This window comes from Populus alba, chromosome 1, assembly GCF_005239225.2.
Source record: "Populus alba chromosome 1, ASM523922v2, whole genome shotgun sequence".
In the NCBI taxonomy this organism is placed as follows: Eukaryota; Viridiplantae; Streptophyta; class Magnoliopsida; order Malpighiales; family Salicaceae; genus Populus; species Populus alba.
This window is the reverse complement of record NC_133284.1, coordinates 42,177,525-42,197,972: the sequence shown is the minus strand read 5'-3', so window position 1 is coordinate 42,197,972 and position 20,448 is coordinate 42,177,525. Positions and strand designations below refer to the sequence as shown.

The window sequence follows — 20,448 nt, the reverse complement described above, 5'->3', positions numbered from 1 at the left end:
TTTTTTTTTTTGGCCGTATGTTTCTCGAGAATCGACCAGCCTCCCTCCTCCTCCCAGCTTCGCCATTGTTCTTAGTTTATTTTTTTTTGAGATCATTAAATTTGTAATGACCATATTTGGAATGAATATATTATTAATATATTCTTTTATACTTTTAAATGTTTAATACAATTTTATTTGATTAATTTTGGATTTGTTTTACTATTAATCTAAATAATTTTATATTAAATATTTATTCTATTCAAAAATTATATCAATGTTTTAAAATAACACCCGCGAGACGGCTTTTGTCAAAGCGGACATAGGCCATCGGGTATTACTTTCATAGAGAGTTGAAAAATATTTACTATGCAATATGCCCACTATCACTGACAATCCATACCGACGTCATTGTTTCGTTAGTATTTTCATAGAGAGTTGGAAAATAGTTCATTGCTTACGCCACCATCACCAACAATATGTAAATTTTATCGGTGATGTAGTCGCTAGAAATATTATATGGAATTATTTCCCATCCACTCATATATGTTCTAGCAACGAATCTTTGTTTTTTTTTGCGCCGCTTCTGTTCCGTCTGTACAATTGTCGGTGTTTATCTTTTGTACTTTACCAACACATAAAGTGAGCAGAAAAGCAAATTACTGACGATCCTATATTATACCGGACGGACGTGTGTCCACGTTTCGCAGGGAAGTTGACGGTAAATTGTTAGGGAAAATTTAGTTGTAAAACTGTTAAATGTTGTTAGTGAATTTCTAGCAAAAACATATCCATTTGTGGATTTTTGGACCCATCTGATGCATGTAATTTGGTTACTTTTATGAAGAGTGTAGTAAATGTAAATTCAATTCTAAGACAATATTTTCTTAGTATGTGATAAAATTTTGATAATTAATTATAGGAGAGTAAAAGATCATAAACCCTTTTCTTGAGTTGTTTAGAGTGTATTTATAACATTTTTCCTTTCCTCTTTGAGAGGTTGTAAGTCTTTTTCTTCTTCATCCAAGTGGGAGGAAGATCCTTACAATCAACATTAATATTGATTATAAGTGTCTCCTTACACGGCATTAATGTTAAAAGTGTCACGTGATTATGGAAAATGGTTATATGTTAATTTGTACACAATATTAATGTCAAAATCAACATTAATATTGATTTGATGTAAGGGTGGTCTTTAAAGGATATTTTGGTTGGCTAGGGAGTACGGAGATGATGACGCCTAGATTTCCACTTTGGGTGCTTGTATCTAAAAGAAAAAACCTAGCCTAAAAGGTAGTTGGGTCTTGTAAGATAAGCAAAACTCACAAGTGGTTGGTTCTAGAGGTAACCAAGCTCAAAGGAGTTGGATCTAGTAAAGTACTGGACCTACAAAAGCTTGGGTCTAGCATGTAGTTGAGCCCCATGAGGTTGGGTCTAGTAAGATACCATACCCACAGGTGCTTGAGCCTAACATGTAGCCAAATCCAAATGAGTTGAGTTTACGAAGGTGCCAAACTAATATGCACTTGGGTTTGGCACGTAGCCGAGCCGGGAAAAAATAGGTATGGCAAGATGTGAGACCCACAACTGTTTGGGCATGTATTCTAGCTCAAAAAGGAGGAGGGTGTTATCTTTGCCAAAGCTTTTTATCATGGGCCTTGGCTTTTACTGCTTCTCCTTTCTCTTGGTCCATTCTGTTTACAGGCTTTTGGGAAAAAGCCTTTAGTATAAAATACATTTATACATCAAATATTTTTCTCACATATAATGATAGAAAACTAAGAATTCATAAAAATTTTTAATGGTAATATTAATAATAGTTCCCTTTATAAATCTCACATCCTCCAAGAATATTAATTTTAATTATACTTATAAGAAAATTATTAAAAAAAAACATTTAAAGACGGTCTTTCGACCATGCACAAAAATATAGTAATTTTATTTTCTAATTATTAAGCACTTAATGAAATTCATGAAAAAAATAGTAAAAATATTAAGTAAATGAATGACTTATAATACATGGGTGAAGCTCCTAATAAGAAAACTAGTATAAATGGTCATGGCATAACTATTATTGAATTTTCTTTATTTAAAACATGAAAAAAAATTGAAATTAAGAGTCAACCCTAACCTATTGAATGGGTGGATAAAAGATATATTGACTTGAATCTAAACATAATAAAAATTTAAAACAATTTAAGGTAGTATTTGACATAGCAATCGGTATGCTAATTACTTAATACCAAACACCAAATAATATTAAGTAATTAGCATTACAAAGAATAGCTTCAAATTATTTTTATATTTTTTAAATCGTTTTAATATTCTGATATTAAAAATAAATTTAAAAAAATAAAAAAAGTATTTTAATATATTTTCAAATTTTAATACTAATTAGTTTCTCATTATTTTATTTTTTATTGTCTTTTATTTTTTTTAATTTTAGGATAAGGGTATTGCTCAATTAGCTTGTAAATCAACCGAAATAACCCTTGAAATTTAATCTTAGTTGACACGCAGATAGCCAAATAACAAATCTAGTGAAATTTGTAGCTGTCGGGATTTGCACCAAGGGTTTCGAATTTAAATTTTGCGTGTCCCATTGATCACCTTGTTTTATATATATATATATATATATATATATATATATATATATATATATATATATAAACAGTTTCTATTTTTAAAATGCTGTTTTTTACGGTGTAAAAAATCGGCGACAAAAAATAGTAGGATATACTTGCACACAATATTTAATGAAATGATACAGAAAATGGATGAGAAATATAGTCCATATTATAACCCCTGAATAAAGGAGAAAAATCTAAAGGTTGAAAGTTGACGAAGTAAAATATAAATTGAGATCTACGCTAACAAGTATGGAGAGAGAATCAGCTCTAGTACTTTGTTATTTGGATAAGAATACAATGGGTACTTTGCCTCACGCCTTCTCGTTGTTCGCTCTAATTTTGCTCTTGACATCCGGTACAGGAGCCGATCAAAGCACCAAGACACAGGCTATTTTCGAAAGAAGTACTGGAATAGGAGCTATTGTGGATACAAGTTCCCGTATTGGCAAAGAAGAAATAGTTGCCATGGAAGTTGCAAAGGAGGATTTCTATGGCTTCGGAAATCTAATATTTTTGCTTATAAACGACTCTCAAAAGGATACCATCCATGCAGCTCTTGAAGGTAACTATATGTTTTGCTTTTGAAATAAGTATCGTTTGCCTTAAATTAAGATAAATCCAAGCTCACATCTGTGCGTTGCTTATACAGCTAAGGATCTTATCGACACACGACAAGTACAAGCCATTGTAGGACCACAGACATGGGAAGAGGTGTCATTAGTTGCTGAGATTGCCAGAGAAACACAGGTTCCAATTCTTTCTTTTGCTGAAACAGCTCCAGAATGGGCGACTGGACGATGGCCTTCTCTACTTCAAGCTTCACCTGATAAGCGTGCTCAAATGAAAGCTGTAGCTGCTATTGTGCAATCGTGGAACTGGCATCAGGTCATTGTGATATATGAAGATACAGATTCTTCAGCAAGGGGAGTCATACCACATCTACATGATGCCCTTAGAGAAGTTAATTCACAAGTAAGCCAATTTGTAGCCTTCTCTCCTTCTGCTTCTTCTGATTCAATGTCCAAAGAGCTTGAGAATATCAAAAGCAAGCAGTACTGTAGAGTCTTTGTTGTTCATTTGTCCTTCAAATTGGCTGTGCGGTTATTTGAAATGGCAAAGAAAATGGAAATGATGCAAAAGGACTATGTATGGATCACAACAGATCCCATTACAAGCCTTGTCCATTCCATCAATGCCTCTGTAATATCCTCAATGCAAGGAATTCTAGGAGTCCGGAGTTACTTCCCTAAAATGGGACAGGATTTCGAGACTTTTAATCAAAGATTTAGTACACGTTTTAGCAGAAAATATCCCCGAGAAGAAAAGAAAGAGCCTGGGATTTACGCCGTGCAAGCGTATGACGCTATGAGGACAATAGCTCTTGGATTAGATAAGACCGGAAGTAAAAGGGGAGGGAAAGAGTTGTTGGAAAACATTTTGGACGTAGACTTTCATGGTTTATCAGGTAAAGTTAAATTCAAAAACCAGAATGTTGCTGCAGCAGAAATATTTCAGATCGTGAATGTAATAGGAACGGGTTACAATGAAATCGGGTATTGGTCCAATGGATTGGGATTCTCGGAGAACATCCATGAAAATTCTAGTTATGACTTGTCGATGATTGATTTGGGGCAAGTGTATTGGCCAGGGGGGCCTAGGTCTACTCCAAGAGGATGGACTGCACTGACAAGTGCTAAGCGATTGCGAATCGGAGTGCCTTCCTCGTCAGGCTACAAAGAATATGTGAAAGTGGAAGGAACGAATTTCTCTGGTTTTTCAATCGAGGTCTTCAAAACAACTGCAGCAAGCATGCCAATCTTTCCGCCATACGAGTTCCATGACTTCAATGGAACTTACGACGAACTTGTAGAGCAAATTCATCTAAAGGTAAGAGGCAGCATGATAGAGTAAAATGATTAATTAAATTTTCATTAATTGATCATGCATGCACGCATATTCTGAAAAAAAAAAAACATTTTAGACTAATCATACCTTGTTGTACTTGGATTTTTTGCCCACAACACCAGAAATTTGACGCAGTAGTTGGTGATGTGGAAATAGTTTCAAGCAGATACCAATATGCCGAATTCACCAATCCATATACTGAAACAGGATTGGTGTTGATCGTCCCGGCTCGTTCGAGCAGTAAAGCATGGTCGTTTATTAAACCATTCACCACAACCATGTGGGTTTTAATCTCAGTGATTACAGTCTACAATGGTTTTGTTGTTTGGTGGATAGAGCGAAAGCATTGTGAGGAACTACAAGGCTCCATCACAACTCAAATTGGGATCATGATTTGGTTATCCTTCAACACTCTTTTCTCCTTGAATGGTAAATTAAAGTTTTTAGTTCCAATCAGTTCCCTTCTTTGATTTGAACTTTTGAAAATATATAACCAATCCTTTAACGAGCAATTAATTAACAATATCTTGCTGACAACAATTTGATTTAGGGCCAAAGCTTCATAGCAATCTATCAAGGATGTCAGGGGTGGTGTGGCTGTTTGTGGCTCTAATCATCATCCAGACGTACACAGCCAACCTCACAAGCATGCTAACTGTACAGAGGCTTGAACCTACTATACCAAGCGTTGAAGAACTATTAAATAGCAATGCAAAGGTTGGATATTGTACAGGTTCCTATATGGAAAGATATTTGCCGGAAGTTTTAAAATTCAAGAGCGAAAACATGCGGTATTTTCGGTCAGCAGAAAGTTATGCTGAAGGCTTCAGGGACAAGAACATTTCTGCTGCCTTTCTTGGAACTCCCTATGCTAAGATATTCCTTGCAAAATACTGCAATAGCTTCATCCAAATTGGACCAACGTACAAAATTGGAGGGTTTGGATTTGTAAGATCTCTCGCTCATATTTATTAACCTTTTCCATTCATTAATAATTTTCCTGAAGTTACTATTGCTAATTTACATTCTTACGGGCCAAACAAAAATATGCATATAGGATTAGTTCAAAATTGGAGGCTTTTTGTTGACTTTGGAGGTAGGTTGGACCCCAAGTTACAAGCTGTTTAGTTTGACCAAAGGAAACTAACAATGAAATCTTTGATTTTGAACTAAATTAGCAGGAGAGAGATCACTTAGATAGGTTCAATGAATCATTAAATAGAAATTGAATAAATTAGTAGGTTCTGGTAAAAGATACATGCCTCATCTCAGGCTTATATACTAAACACGTCCAAATATATATATATATATATATGAATTAAACATGATCCTATGTAGTGGTCACATTTGTACATGGTTAATTTGTTTACCAGGCGTTTCCGCGTGGATCTCCATTACTTGCTAGCGTGAATGAGGCTCTACTGAAAATATCAGAAAATGGAACGCTACAAGAACTAGAGAAGACATGGATTACGCCACAAAAATGCCCGGAGATGCAGAGTGAAAGTTCCAGCCTTGGTCCCAGTGGCTTCCGAGTACTTTTCTTCATAACTGGAGGCACAACAACAATTGCCTTCGTCATATACGTTTGTCGCTCTAATTTGGTGAGGCATAAAAACATACGGGGAATTATCTCAGCTGTAGTACTGAAACGTTGGTTCTCTCTGAGTAGGCACTTCACTAGAAGAGTAGCCAACGCAGAAATTCCTACAAATGGTTTTCCAGAGACTCCAGTCCCGCTGGCTTGAATTTAGCCATAGAAAGCCGTTGTTGCGAGGAGAAATCTAACAAAATTGATGAAGCTATGCAGATTTATACATTACTGTACACGTTGCATGTGAATAGAATACAAATTAGACAAATTACATAATTATCGTGTAATTATGTGATTTTCACTTTCCCTCCATTTTCTATTCAATCCTCTTTGCTTCTATTTTACATCGTGTAAAAAAAAACAGAAAAACAAATTTAGATTATTTACAGAATTACCATTATATTTTAATTAATAACTATAAAATATTTATATAAATATTACAGCTTTGTCATCAAAATATTATTATAATATTTTTATATAAAAAAAAAAACCTAAAACTTTCACAATTGAGATTTCATCAAATTGTGCATACAACTCAAACCCAATCACTATCATGCTAAAAGTCAAAATAATATTATAATATTGCGTTTTTCATATTGTGCATATGCTAGTTAGCCCAAAGAACATCATCACTACCATGGGTAGCCACTTTCATGTTATAATTTCTATACTTGGTTTTTAATTTCTTCTTTATTCATGTCTTCGCAACCCTAAATAACTATGAATTATATAATTTGGAATTTCTATTCAAAATTGGATATTTTCAACCCCCCATCAATAATCAAGAATACAAGTGCATTTAATTGAAACAAAATATCTTACCACAACGAATTGACCCAAATTAACGAGTCTTTTGTACTAAAATCCAAAAATTCCTTATTTCTCTTCCAATTAATTTGTCACATTTCTCTCTCTATCCCCTAAACTCCCAACATCTCTCTATCTCTGAGGTTTATTAGTTTGATTTAGTTTCTTTGGTAGAAATTATGTAGTTCAAACTCTCTTCATTCTATCCAATTTGAGAGAAATGAAAGAGGGGATGGAGAGGAAGAACAAAAGTCGAGCTTTCTTCCCTTTTGAAACTGTTGGCTGCCACTTATAAAAAGAGAGGGAAGATTTTCCTTTTATTTACAATAATTCCACAACTTTAATATGTCACTTGTTATTTCTATCAAATCTTTGATCTTTGGTAATTTTCACATACAAATTTATTTTTTATTTTGTCTAAGGTTTTAGGCTAATCACTACTAGAAATTCAACAAATACAAATAGAATTACTGACGGGTTTTTTTTGTTGGTATTTTACAGTGAAATTTATCGACATAAATTTTTCCACCACTAACTTCGTAGGTATATATCAACAAAAATAATTCGTTGGTATATACCACATCACTACAACATTTAAAAGTTTTACCGATAGATATTATCCATCAGTGTAAGATTACCAGTCCGTCGATAAAAATTTTACCGACTAAATCACTGATGGACTACATCTGTTGGCATAACGTTTGTTGGTAATTCCATGTTTTGTCGCTAATTTTGTTGGTAAAAAAAAAAAACCGATGGTTTTACTACAGAAAATGCGCGCAAAAAAAAAAATATATTTCCGCTCAAAATATAACGATGAATTCATTTCGTCTGTCGTTCCATCGGTAAAATTACCGATTGAATAACGACATCAGTGGTTATGGCATATGTAGTAAATATTTTGCAACTCTTTGTAAAATACTGACGGACTCATTCTATCTGTAGAGATGTTGATGATTGTGGTATATGTAGTAAATATTTTGCAACTCTCTGTAAAATATTGACGGAATAATTCCGTAGAAACATAATTTAAAAAATATTTTTAAAAACAAAATTGAATAGAATAAATAATATAGAATTATATAGAATAATAGTAAGAAACCAATTAAGCAAATAAAATTCTATAAAACATTTAAAATATAAAAATAAAGTTAAACAATATACATCCAAATATTCATTATAAATTTTGAAGTGTTTCAAAAAAAAATTGAACTAGAACAATGGCGGAGTTAGAGGAGGAGGAGGTTGGTCGTTTCCAAGACCATACGGCCAAAACAAATGCGAACACATATCACCTATTTGTGATCTCATGTCCATGACAAGCTGGTGGAGTTGTTCATAATCTACCAAGAGTTACTAATATTGTTGTTTAAAGGCCATGATCTCCTTAGACTAGGTGCTCGTAGTGATGGAGGTTTTTTAAGGAAGAATGAGAAATAAGGGAGGGGGAGAGGAGGGTCAAGGGCTCGATCATTTATCAAATATTATCAATGGATTTACCGATAAAATTATTTTGTTTGTCAATCCATCAGCAATTCTGTCAGTATAAGTTGTCGCACTCGGACATTGCGGCGAAATGAGAACGCCGTTAACCATTGATTCTATAGAGAAGGAATCTCAAAAGGGCAAAATGATAAAAGAAGATGATCTGAATAAATTCATGGCCCTAGAACAAAGGATGAGGACATTTAAGGGAATTCGCCTATATGATCTTATAAAGGCTGCTGAGATGTGTTTGGTGCCTCACGTTGTCATTCCCAAAAAGTTTAGAGTGCCAGAATTTATCAAATATATGGCAAATCAATACCCAATAACTCATCTCAAAGCATACTGCCACAAAATGGCTGAGGTGGTTGATAATGAGAAACTGTTGATTCATTTCTTTCAAGACAATGTTGCCCTCACTTGGTGCATGCAGTTGGACAATACCAAGGTTAAAAATGGAAGGATTTAGTTGATGCCTTCACGAGGCAATACAAGTTCAATATAGACGTGGGCCCTAATCGTTTAACCTTGCAAGTTATGGAGAATGATAACAAAGAGTCCATAAGGGAATACGCCCGAAGATGGAGTGAGGTAGCTACACAAGTTAACCCTCTTATGTTGAAAAAAGAGATGATCAGTTTATTTTCCAACAGCTTTAAAGCTTTGTACTTTGAATACTTGGTTAGAAGCTTTACACAACATTTCACTGACCTGGTTGTTACAGCTGAGAGGATTGAACAAGCCATTGGGTTAGGTAAGATTGCTAACCTGATTGAGAAGAATGGTTTCACTGAAAAAAGAAAGGACACTAAATGTGGTTGTCAAGACACTTATCATTTCTATAACTAATTGCTTCACATCGACTCCTGGAAATCAACTATCTTAAAGATAAAGCTATGGTGATATTAGGTCAAGAATGATCCACATATGATTTCAATTGATTGTTGAAAAGATGCCCTTGTCGAGGAGAATGAATTGAAAGATTCTAGAAATTTCAATCAATGATCGTTAAATGTTTAGTCCCTTTATCTGTTATCATGTCAATGTTTATAGCCCAAGATGTTGGCATAAGTTCTTTGTTGTTAAACTTCTTTTCCAAAGTTTTAATGAAATAATGAGTTTGTCATTCAATCATGTTTACGACCAAGCATTATTCATTTTCTTGAGAGAGTTTTCTTATAAGAACTCACAAATACATTTTAGAAGCCTCACATGATCTCATATATGCAATTCATCTCTTTTACCAAAATCAGTTTCCCTATTGGAGTTTTGAAAAATTGATCTGGCACTTTGATTTCAAAAATAATTTGATGTTTATTCAAAAATGATATTTTTGACATTCTACTTGTAGAATGACAAGTGAATCAAGCAACTTCTTTATAGAGGTGACCAAACTCTACAAAGAAAAGGGGCAAAATGAATAAATATCCTTACCCTATGACTCTTGAATCATGTGTTTTAAAATGTATGAATAATGGTATGTAGTGAACTTGTTACTCATAACTCATGAAATGCATCTTTGCAAAGACTAAACCATCACACTAGATAAGGTCAAAGTTTATTGATCATAGCTGCTTGCGCTTGAAATAAAGAAAAGCCATTTTTGTTATTCCTTTCACATTCTAAAATAAGTACATCCCTTGTGATTTCGTTTTTAGCCTGAATAATTTTTCTTTCATGAAAAATATTCATGACTAGGATCACACCTCACACTAGGGGCAAGTGAAATTTCAATGATCAAGAAAGATGATAAAGCCATGAGAAAGCAAAAAAGGCAAAAGAGCCCAAGAAACTCAAATGTTAGGGGGCATGCTCAAATCACTACAAAAAGTGACATCCAAGATAAAATGAGAATGTCCTAGCAAAGCAATAAAAAAAAATAAGAAGTAGCAAATCAAAGAAGAGCGACAAAAGAAAATATGAATGACGTCAAGAGTTAAACTGTTGATAATGATCCTTAGTCTTTGAAACCCTAAAACACTCTTTGAGCCTTATGAATCATTTTCTTTCATAGCCAAAAACCACAGCCTACATTACGTGCCTGTAGAAGTCCTTTTCAATCAAGCAAGCAAGCAACCTAAAACAATAAACAATGCTCTCAAAATGCAAAGAATATTTTTTCATAAAATTCATGACTTCAAGAACAAACTACTCATTATTATTCATGTTAATAAAAATAAGTATTCAAAAAGAGATAAATTTTTCTCATACAAAACATCGAGCTTTTTGAAAACCTATAAAAACAAAAGGTCATCTCATGACGTATTTTCACCGAAGACCTCATTGCCAAACACAAGAGCAAATAATCTCTTTTCCAAGAAAATAACCAAGAAGTTGCAAGATTTCAAAAGCAAATTGTTTTAGGCTCCCATCGAAACAATTTTTGTTTTCAAAATGTAAGATCAAGATTTCAAGCTTCGTTCTAGACCCATATTCCTTCATCAAACTGAAAAGGAGAGAAATGAGAGAATGGCCTTTTAAAATTATTATTTGTCTAAGTCACTGACAGAGCACACTTAAAGGCAATGACTAATACAAGGGGGCAACATTGTGTTTAGAAAAGATGGTAATTTCCTTCAACAAGACAAGTGGGCATTTTGGTTTACAAAAGACAGCTTGATCCTTTCAACTAGTGACACCGAATGTTTTTAGCAATGAGATGAGGAGTAACGAATGATCCTCTTCAATTACTTGACAAGTCAGAAAATCTTTAGCAAGCAAGTGGGTCACGATGGGCACCATAAAGGCTGAGTTGTGCAAACAAATCTAGAAATAGACTTACAAACGCTAACTCGAGTGGTCTAGAAAGCCAAACGAAAAAAAGAACTCAAACCAGATAGCAAGATCTCACCAACCAAGCAACAAGAAGACTAAGAAGAAATGGGGGGCCTGTATTTCAAATCAAGTAAAGATGCATGCATATCATCTAAACTTTGAGACACTGGACAATGAGTTTTGCAAATTTCATAAGAGAAAATTCTGATGGAATCCATCAAGTGAAGGCAAACTTGAAATGGCCAAGATTGAAATTGCTTTTGAAAATTTTTCACTTTAGACCTGCGCAGGCCGCCCCTGAGAATTAGGCCACTTGAAAAATCTTTGTATTTTCCATCTCCCTTTGAGTGCGCCTTTGAGCCCTCACCTCATTTATTTTCGAGTGCGCCTTCGAGCCCTCGACCATTAAAGGTAGTGCGTTTCCTGCCCTACCTCCTCTTGAGTGCATCTTCAAGCCCTCACCTCATTTCTTTTCGAGTGCGCCTTCGAGCCCTCAACCATTAAAGGTAATGTGTTTCCTACCCTAACTCCTTTTGAGTGCACCTTTAAGCCCTCATCTCATTTATTTTCGAGTGCACTGTCGCACGTCACCCGCTCAGCGTCCGATGGTGATTTTTTTGTTTGTTTTTGTTTGATTGGTTCTTTGGAGTCGCCACCTAGTATTTTGGTCATTAAGAACCCTAACTGGTCTTTCAGAGATTCTAAGGTAAGGGACTAGTTACGTAAAGGGAAGGTATTAGCACCCCTAGTACGCCCTAACTAAGGTAAACTGCTTGGTGTTTGGTTTGCTTTATAATTGCTACGATGTTGATATTTTCTAATCCCATCAGTTTTTTTCTAGGTTTGATTCAAACTAAATTTATTAAGATAGAAATCCAAGGAGATTCCATGTGTTTTAAAAGCTCATTTTTCCCTTGGTATTTCAAGAGTTTGCAACTCGCAAATCGCAATAAAGAGGGACAAAAATTTAGAAACCTAAAGAAATTCAGGGCGCTTTAAAAGCCTATTTTTGCCTCGATGTTTCATACTCTCACGACTTGTAAATCGTGAAGTAAAAAAAGAATTGAAGTGTCCTCGATTATAATCAAGGCTTCTTTCAAGAATGTGTGGTGACTTATTATTCCTAGAAAATTATTTTGGATATTTACCACTGAGGGCTTCTTTATCCAAATATTAACAGCGAAGAATAACAAGTTATTCCCAATAATATTTTGGATATTCATCCCTTTGGGATTTTTTTATCCAAACATTAATAGTGAATAATAGATGATTTATCCCCAAAATAAGATTTTTATATTTTTTGGAATATTGGCCAACACCCTTTGGAGTTTTGCAAACATGTTGTAAAATCCAGAAATGCAAGAAAATAATTTTTGTGTTTAAGAAATTCATTCGAAAACACATTTTTAAAACTTCCAATAGTTTTTATATAAAAAAAAACATTCAAAACATGTTAGAGTATTGGCCATATGCAACATACAAAAACATATTTTTTATATTTTCTTTGTTAAAAGCACAAACATCACCTTTAATCGTAATTAAAATCAACAAACCACATATTAATCAAATTCTTAAGGCTTTAATAAATCAGTTATTAAATCCCAAAAAATTATGTAGAAGCATGTTCTTATATTTTCACGGGAAATACAACATGATTTTATTTGTCCTTCAGATACTTGACCATATACAAATTAAAACATTAAATTAATTTTTTTTTTTTTTTGATTTTATAATTCAATAACATACATAAAAAAACACACATACATCTTTTTTATTATGTTTTTCTGACACATTATTTTTACATGATACACAAAATACCATAAATTAACAACAAATCTAATGACATAATATATAATTTAGAGGCTGCAAAATAGACCCCAAAACATCCAGGATTTGCAGAAGAAGACTTTTGGGAATGTAGGAACAGAGGTGGCGAGTGGGTTCCACGCGCCACTAGAAAAAAAATGACAGGGGAGATCTGCAACGGCTTCCTCCCCTCTTCACTGTCCTCACCAACGGTGATAGCCATCAATACCTACAAAAGAAGAAACACAACAAGCAGTCAATTTTAATTTTCTTTTCTCCTTTTCAGATCTATTCTCGGGTCTGTTTTTCTGCTCTGGTTTGTTGTTCTTTCCTCTTCCAGTGGTTGATTTGGCGGTTGTAGAGGGAGCTGTAGTGGTGGTCAAGGCATTGATGGTTTTCAACCTTGTTGCTAGCAACAGCGGTTGGGCTTACTGCTGTCGTCCGTGAGGCATGTGGAGGGTGGTGCTATTTGGGTTTAGGCGGAGACACCGCTGCTGGGAGGAGGAGATGAAGGAAAAGATCGAGGCTATTGCCTTTCAATCAGGTTAGGGAGAAGAAGAATATGTGGAAAATGGGGGGAAGCTCCGCTGAAGATGGCTAGTTCGGGTGGTCTGTGGGAAAGTTGAGAGTGAGGGTGGCGGCCAGACGTGTGTGGGGATGAAGAAAAGATGGAAAGGCAGAGGGTCTAGTGTGCTCTTTGGTCAGCTAAGGGGAAAAAGAAACCGAAGGGAAAAGGCAGGAATCGGGGAGAAGGGAGTGTTGGTGATATGAGGGTGCAATGGCTGAGATGGAGAAATGGAGGGGCTTGCTGGTAGCTGAGTTAGGAGAAGAAGATGGGGGACCTTGGGCGGTGGCTCTTTTTTTTTATTCAAGGATGGTGGGTAGCCGACTGGCTTAATATAAATGGGTTTAGGGTTTTGTAGTTACCCTAATTTTTGTCTTCAAAATTACTTCCTTGTAAATTTTCTCCTCCCCCTATGCATATGCTTGAAAGTTCACTTAAATAGAAGATATCTACATGTGTTATTTAAGCAAATGTTACAATAATTATTGTAAAGATTGTCTTCTATAACCAACACCAACAAATCCTATATCTATGATATTTTATATTGCAGTGATTATTTTCCATAACCAGCATGAATCAAATCATATATATATGGCATTTTATATTGCAGTGATTATTTTCCATAACCAGCACGAATCAAATCATATATCTATGGCATTTTATATTACAATAATTATATATGATTTAGTAATTATCTCCTTGACATATTGCTTCCTTAATATTAGCTCTGATGCACTAGGTTATCGCCACATGTAAACCTTTATTTTTATTTTTTTATATATTTTTATTTTTGAAAAATTTTTCAAAACAAGGGTCACAAATTAGGTAGCAACATGCGCCTTCGAGCCCTCGACCATTAAAGATAGTGCGTTTCCTACCTCATTTCTTTTCAAGTGCACCTTCAAGCCCTCACCTCATTTCTTTTCAAGTGTGCCTTCGAACCCCCGACCATCAAAGGTAGTGTGTTTCCTACCCTACCTCCTTTTAAGAACACCTTCGAGCCCCCACCTCATTTCTTTTTTAGTGCGCCTTTGAGTCCTTGACCATTAAAGGTAATGCTAACTCTACCTCCTTTTGAGTGCGCTCTCGAGCCCTCATTTCCTTTCGAGCGCGCCTTTGAGTCCTCATTTTCTTTGACCTTCCATCTCTTGAAAAGTGCGCCTTCGAGCCCCATCATGTCATCTTTCAAAAAACCCTCGTATTTTTTCACTGGGCAGGTAACCCATTACAATGTATCATCTTGAAAAATCCTTGTATTTTTCCATCTAGGCAGGTAACCCATTACAATGTGACTATCTTGAAAAATCCTCGTATTTTTTAATCATCAGGCAGGTCGTCTGAAACAATTAGACCACTCGCGAAACCCTTTTCGTGTTTATTCTTCATCGGGCAGGTTGCTTGAAATAATTAGACCACTCGTGAAATTCTTCGCGTTCTTTTATCATCGGGCAGGTTGCCCAAAACAATTTGATCCATTCCAAAAAAAAAAAAAAAAAAAAAAAAGTGGGATGTCTTCCAAATGACTTGTTGTCTCTGTAAAGTCATATGTCAATTTACTGTTAAGGTTTCAAGACTAAAAAAAGAAATCTCTTTTTGTATCACTTTTCTTTATAAATTTACTACACAAAGCTAAAGAAAATGAAATTTTTCAATAACTTTGCATCGTAAATATTATAAAGAGGGGACAACTATCATAACCCAATTTTTGAATAAATATTAAAAAAATAAATATATTTGAGAATGGGTTAAAACAACACAAATTCAAAGTTCGTGGATGAGATTATCAAATTTGAGAGTCAATTGGTCAGAAATTGAAAAATTAATAAGTTTGAGAATTTAATTAAAATTTTGATTAGTTTAATCAATGAAATCAAGAGCTTAATTGAAGAATTAATAAGTTTGCAGACTTAATTAAAATTTTGATTAGTTTAATCAATAAAATCAAGAGTTTAATTGGAGAATTAATAAGTTTTGTGGACTTAATTAAAATTTGATTTAATAAATTAAATAAATTCAAGGATTTAATTGAAATTCATTCAAGGGGTAAAATTAAAATTTATTGATTAAGGGACCCAATTGATACATTTCAAAACATCAGGGACTAATCCATAATCTGTCATTTTTCATGCCAAATGACGCTGTTTTGATCCTTCTATTCATCATCTGCTTGTCGAAGACCGGTTCAACAGGGTAAAATCCAGCGGATCACGGCCACTACACCTATGATACAGCCATGATCCCTCGCCTCCACGATGCCCACCATTTCTGGAGGCAGGGTTACCAGACCTTCTCTGGCTTTATAAAAGCCAGAGAAAGGCCTCAAACCGAGGGGTCAGAGGAACGAGTAGGGGAAACCAGAGAAAGGCCTCAGCAACAAAGGAGGGATTGGATTACCAGGGGGTCAAATCAAGTAAAAACCCAGAGGAAAAACGAAGAAAAGAGAGGCAGGAAAAGAGGAACGCAAGCAAGAACAAGGAACAAAAAACCCAGAAAAATAGAGGAAAACCAGAGCAGAAACAGAGGCAAAACCAGAGCAAAAAACAAAGCAAATAACCCGAGAAAGCTTGGGTCCAGCCAACCCCCGGTTCCAGTAACTGTCCAGAGCAAGGGAATTTGAAAGCACAGACCAAAAGCTTTCTTCATAGTAACTGTCCAGAGCAAGGGAATTTGAAAGCACAGACCAAAAGCTTTCTTCCCGAACACAAAGACCAAATAAAAAAAAGGCAAAGAGACAAAGCAGAGAAGGCAAGATAAACGGAGGGGCAACCATTTCGTGCCTGTAGAAAAAGAACAATCCAAAAGACAGTGGAGCCACACCGAGAAACAAAAGGAACCAGCCACCGCGCCATCCTCTTCGGCGCCGTCATCCACTGCACAGGTAAGTTTCCATTCTCTGCAAAACTTTCAAATGCAGCGTGAAGGTAATTTAATTACCTTCACCCTATTCATACACGCGTGAATTTACTTCACGCATGCTTCTTCTTCTTTTGCCTAGTAGGGCCACTGGTTTAGGCTAATAGCTGTGCTGGACTGGAAAAAATAAAATATATGCTAGGCCCAACCCAGTCTAAAATATTAAAAAATTAAAAATTAAAAAAATATATGTATATGCATAAATAAAAATATATATATAGATTTATTGGTTTATTCATTAATGCCAGTGTCAGAAATAAAAATACTAATTTAAATTTATTTCATTTTATTTTAGCTACATAAAAATTAAAAATATGTATATGCATAAAAATAAACTTTATTTTTTTATTTTTATTCACTAACGCTAGAGTCAGGAATAAAAATATGGATTTAAATTTATTTTGTTTTATAACTACGTAATATTTACCAACTTCAGAATTGAAAGTATCCATAGTTGAATATTCACTAGCGCCAGAGTCAGGAATATCACACGCAAACCATCGTAGCATAAACCAACAAAAACATTAGCAATTTATGACAAAAATTACCAATGCAGCTTGCGTCAGACAGAATGTTTAAGGGGTGATAATATCTTTCCTTTCACGTAACCAGTCCCGTACCATAGAATCTATGTTAACCAGTCAGGGTTCTTTATGACCATAATACTAGGTGGCGACTCCTTAAACAAAATCATTCCATATCAAAGAATATGATGCTAGAAATTCATTCTTTTCCAAATACTAAATTTTTAAGGTCGTCGTGATGTCTAGGTGCGACATAAGTGACACATCACTATACAACTAGCTTTGAATCCAACTATAATTTCATTGGTAACGGCATACATAAAAACTTACACGTTATCATACTGTTTGGTTTTTTTAATTCCTTCTACTCGAATTGGGATTCCCTCAGTATATACTAACAATATATTTCCATCATAAATACTGACAGATTTAGCGATGGAAAAAATTTGGTTAGTAAAGATTAACGTAAAATACCAATTGAAAAAATCCATCGATATTTTCATCTGTATTCATAGATTTTCTGGTAGTGTAAGTGAGGTTATGTGTGGTATATGTGATGAGTTATTTTTTTATTTTTTATGAAATTTTTTATTGCCTTTTATTATATATGTTTTCTTTGCTTTATTTGTTTTGATATTGAGCTATATTAGTAGTGTTGGGTTTCTTGAAAATCCATGATAATTTAAAATATTTCTTAGAATTCCAAGGATCTTGATAAACAATCTAAAGTTGTTTAGGGTTTGAGAAAAAGATTATTTAAAGATCAAATCTTTTTTTTTTTTTTTTTTTATTTGAGGTTTGATTAACTTCTTCAAGGCAGGGTTATCACAAACCACAAACTATCTAAATATTTATCCTCTAACAATTATCTACATAAACCACAAGTAAGAAATCTTCTAAGACTCTTTTAGAAGACATGGTCATTATTCCTTTGAATACTAGCCTTTTCTTTTTATATTTTCAAGTGTTTTATGTTCTATAACATACGTTGTACAACTCACTTTCACTCAAAAAATGAGGCATAGCATTATATTTATAGGAAAAGCCTAATAACCTTATAAATGGCAAAATGTCAATTTACCCCAGAATAATATCACATATTTTATTTAAGGATGATTTTAAAAAGTTGTTCAATCAAGGCCCTACTTGATTTTTTTTATACCTAGAATTATAATCCTTGTATTAATTACAATCAAGTCACACTTGATTATTCATCCTAATTTAATTTTTGACCAATGTTTCTTAATATGTATGATCAATTAGGTTCCTAATAAGTTAGCTTAAATATAAATCACAATACTAAATAAAATAGAATTAAATAATTTAATTTATTATCAATTTAATAAATTAATTTATATTTGAAGATCAAGTACAAAGTTTAACATTGTGTCATGATCCCTTAAATATTAGAAAAATTATACGTGGTTTGACTTTATATTTTATTATCAGTTTCTATGTAGTTATTATCCCTTCATCAATAATATTCTAATTTAAATATTGGATAAAATGTGTTAGCTGTGTCAAATCATGGTTGTTCTCAACATCGTAGTCATTAAATCTGTTAAAAAACTCTTTTTAAAATCTCATTCCACGTTGTACAAGAATTTCATAATTAATACTATTTGATAACAAATGGAATATTTCTCTAATTCACTTAGGGTGATGAATTATCTCTGTAATCACTTAAATACCTTTATATAATTTATGTAATACTTAATATCTACCTTTTTGTTATCCTTGATTACAATATGTAGTCAAGATTAAAACATAACATTTTCTATACAAGATAACTTGGTAATCTCAAGTTTAAGAATCATTTACATAATTATCACGTGAGCTTTTTCAAAGATATATGTGATCTTTTTATATTGAATTTCCATGTGAGTCAATTCAGTATACATATCATTCAACAAGAAAATATATATTAGTGTCTTATATTCTTCACACCTCAACTAATGAGAATAGTTGTTTTCTTTTCATAAAGAAAATAATATAATATGTATTAGTCTCAATATATAGTTGTAATTAATGTACAGTCTTAATAGAGCATTGACCATGAAAATTTACAAACAATGTTTTGAAGCAATATGAATCATATAATTATAATATCTTTATAATTTTTCTTGCAAAGTATTTTTTATCTCAAATACTTTATCTTTACTCTAGATTCATTAATCAAACATAAATGAATATTAAATATTAAAAAAAATCTTTATCAATAATAAATATGCTTTTGCATAAACAAAGTTAGTGTTACATTTAACTCACCGACTGGCTAAAAAAAAAAAAGCCTCTTTTAGTTGTTTACTTTTTATACTATAAACATAATTTCGCAATAAGTTATTCTTTATATTAATATAAAATATTATTGTAAACTTAAAGCCTCTAAACAGGGAAAAAAAATATTTTTTTTTAACTATTTAACATACCATTATAGTTTAACACTTACGCACAACGTAGTGTAGAAACATAAGCTAGTTTGTATCTAAGATAGGTATATTTTTAACTAAATTATTTTCTAAGTCTAAAATATTGTTGTCTTTCATAAGATAAGCAGACTAGAAATGACAGCCAAGGAATAAACGCAACTCCTACAGCATTAGTCATAGAAAAACGTTTGTCGAATTAAACTTATTAGCTGTGATCTTTTTGTTACTTTTATATACACATAGGAAATGAATCGACAAACTCAAAAGTATGAGAGCATTAGTTTACACATCTACCCGACTTAACAAGGAAAGGACTTAACAAGAATGAATCGTAGACCGCTGCTTCAAACCATTAACACCTAAATCAGACAGTATAAAAACTGACTAGCACCGAAGCACATTCAACAAAGAAGCTTGGGTCAAGGCTCAAGGTTCGAGGCTCAAAGAGAAAAACAGTTCAGTCACAACTTTAAGCTAGGAAGATGTGTTTTGTTCTAGCAAGAATTTTACATCAACGAATTGGTCAAGTTGTGATGAATAACAAGCTGTCAGGTCATATACTGAATTCCAGCTTTTAATTAGAGCAACAAATCTAGGTTGAGTCAAGATTCTAACGTCTAGATTCCAACTTCAAGAACCGGTCAGTACAATGATGTGCTCCAGATTGACGCGTATAGACTACGAACGGTCAGGACAAGATATATATTTTCCTTCTGACATAAAAAAAAAGAAAAAAAAAGAAGAAGAAGAAGTTGATATAGAAAAAAAAAATTAAATTTGTGATAATTAAAAACAAAGAACAAAACAATGGGATCTGGCTGGTTAGTTAAAAAAAAAAAAAAATTAAGAAAATCATGTGGTAGGAAATTGAGGTACTTGGTGATATCAAAATTTAAGCAGCCATGAAGGGTTCAAAGTCTTTGTAGCGTAGTCACCCTTCGGACGGTGAATCCAAGCTGCGAGGAAACTCTAATGCCGTTTCCTACCTTACAAATTCCTGACAAAAGTCAATCATTAATTTACCCTGTTAAAATTA

General features: G+C 33.6%; 1 protein-coding gene across 1 annotated transcript; it reads left to right on the top strand.

Annotated features, from left to right (window-relative positions):
* The first annotated feature begins 2,890 nt into the window (after positions 1-2,890).
* LOC118056914 (glutamate receptor 2.7) lies at positions 2,891-6,447 on the top strand. Its single transcript, XM_035069346.2, has 5 exons — positions 2,891-3,171; positions 3,259-4,496; positions 4,637-4,943; positions 5,065-5,462; positions 5,888-6,447. The coding sequence occupies exons 1-5, from the start codon at positions 2,907-2,909 to the stop codon at positions 6,260-6,262; spliced, it is 2,583 nt and encodes an 860-aa protein (XP_034925237.1). The 5' UTR covers positions 2,891-2,906; the 3' UTR covers positions 6,263-6,447.
* The last annotated feature ends 14,001 nt before the right edge of the window (positions 6,448-20,448 follow it).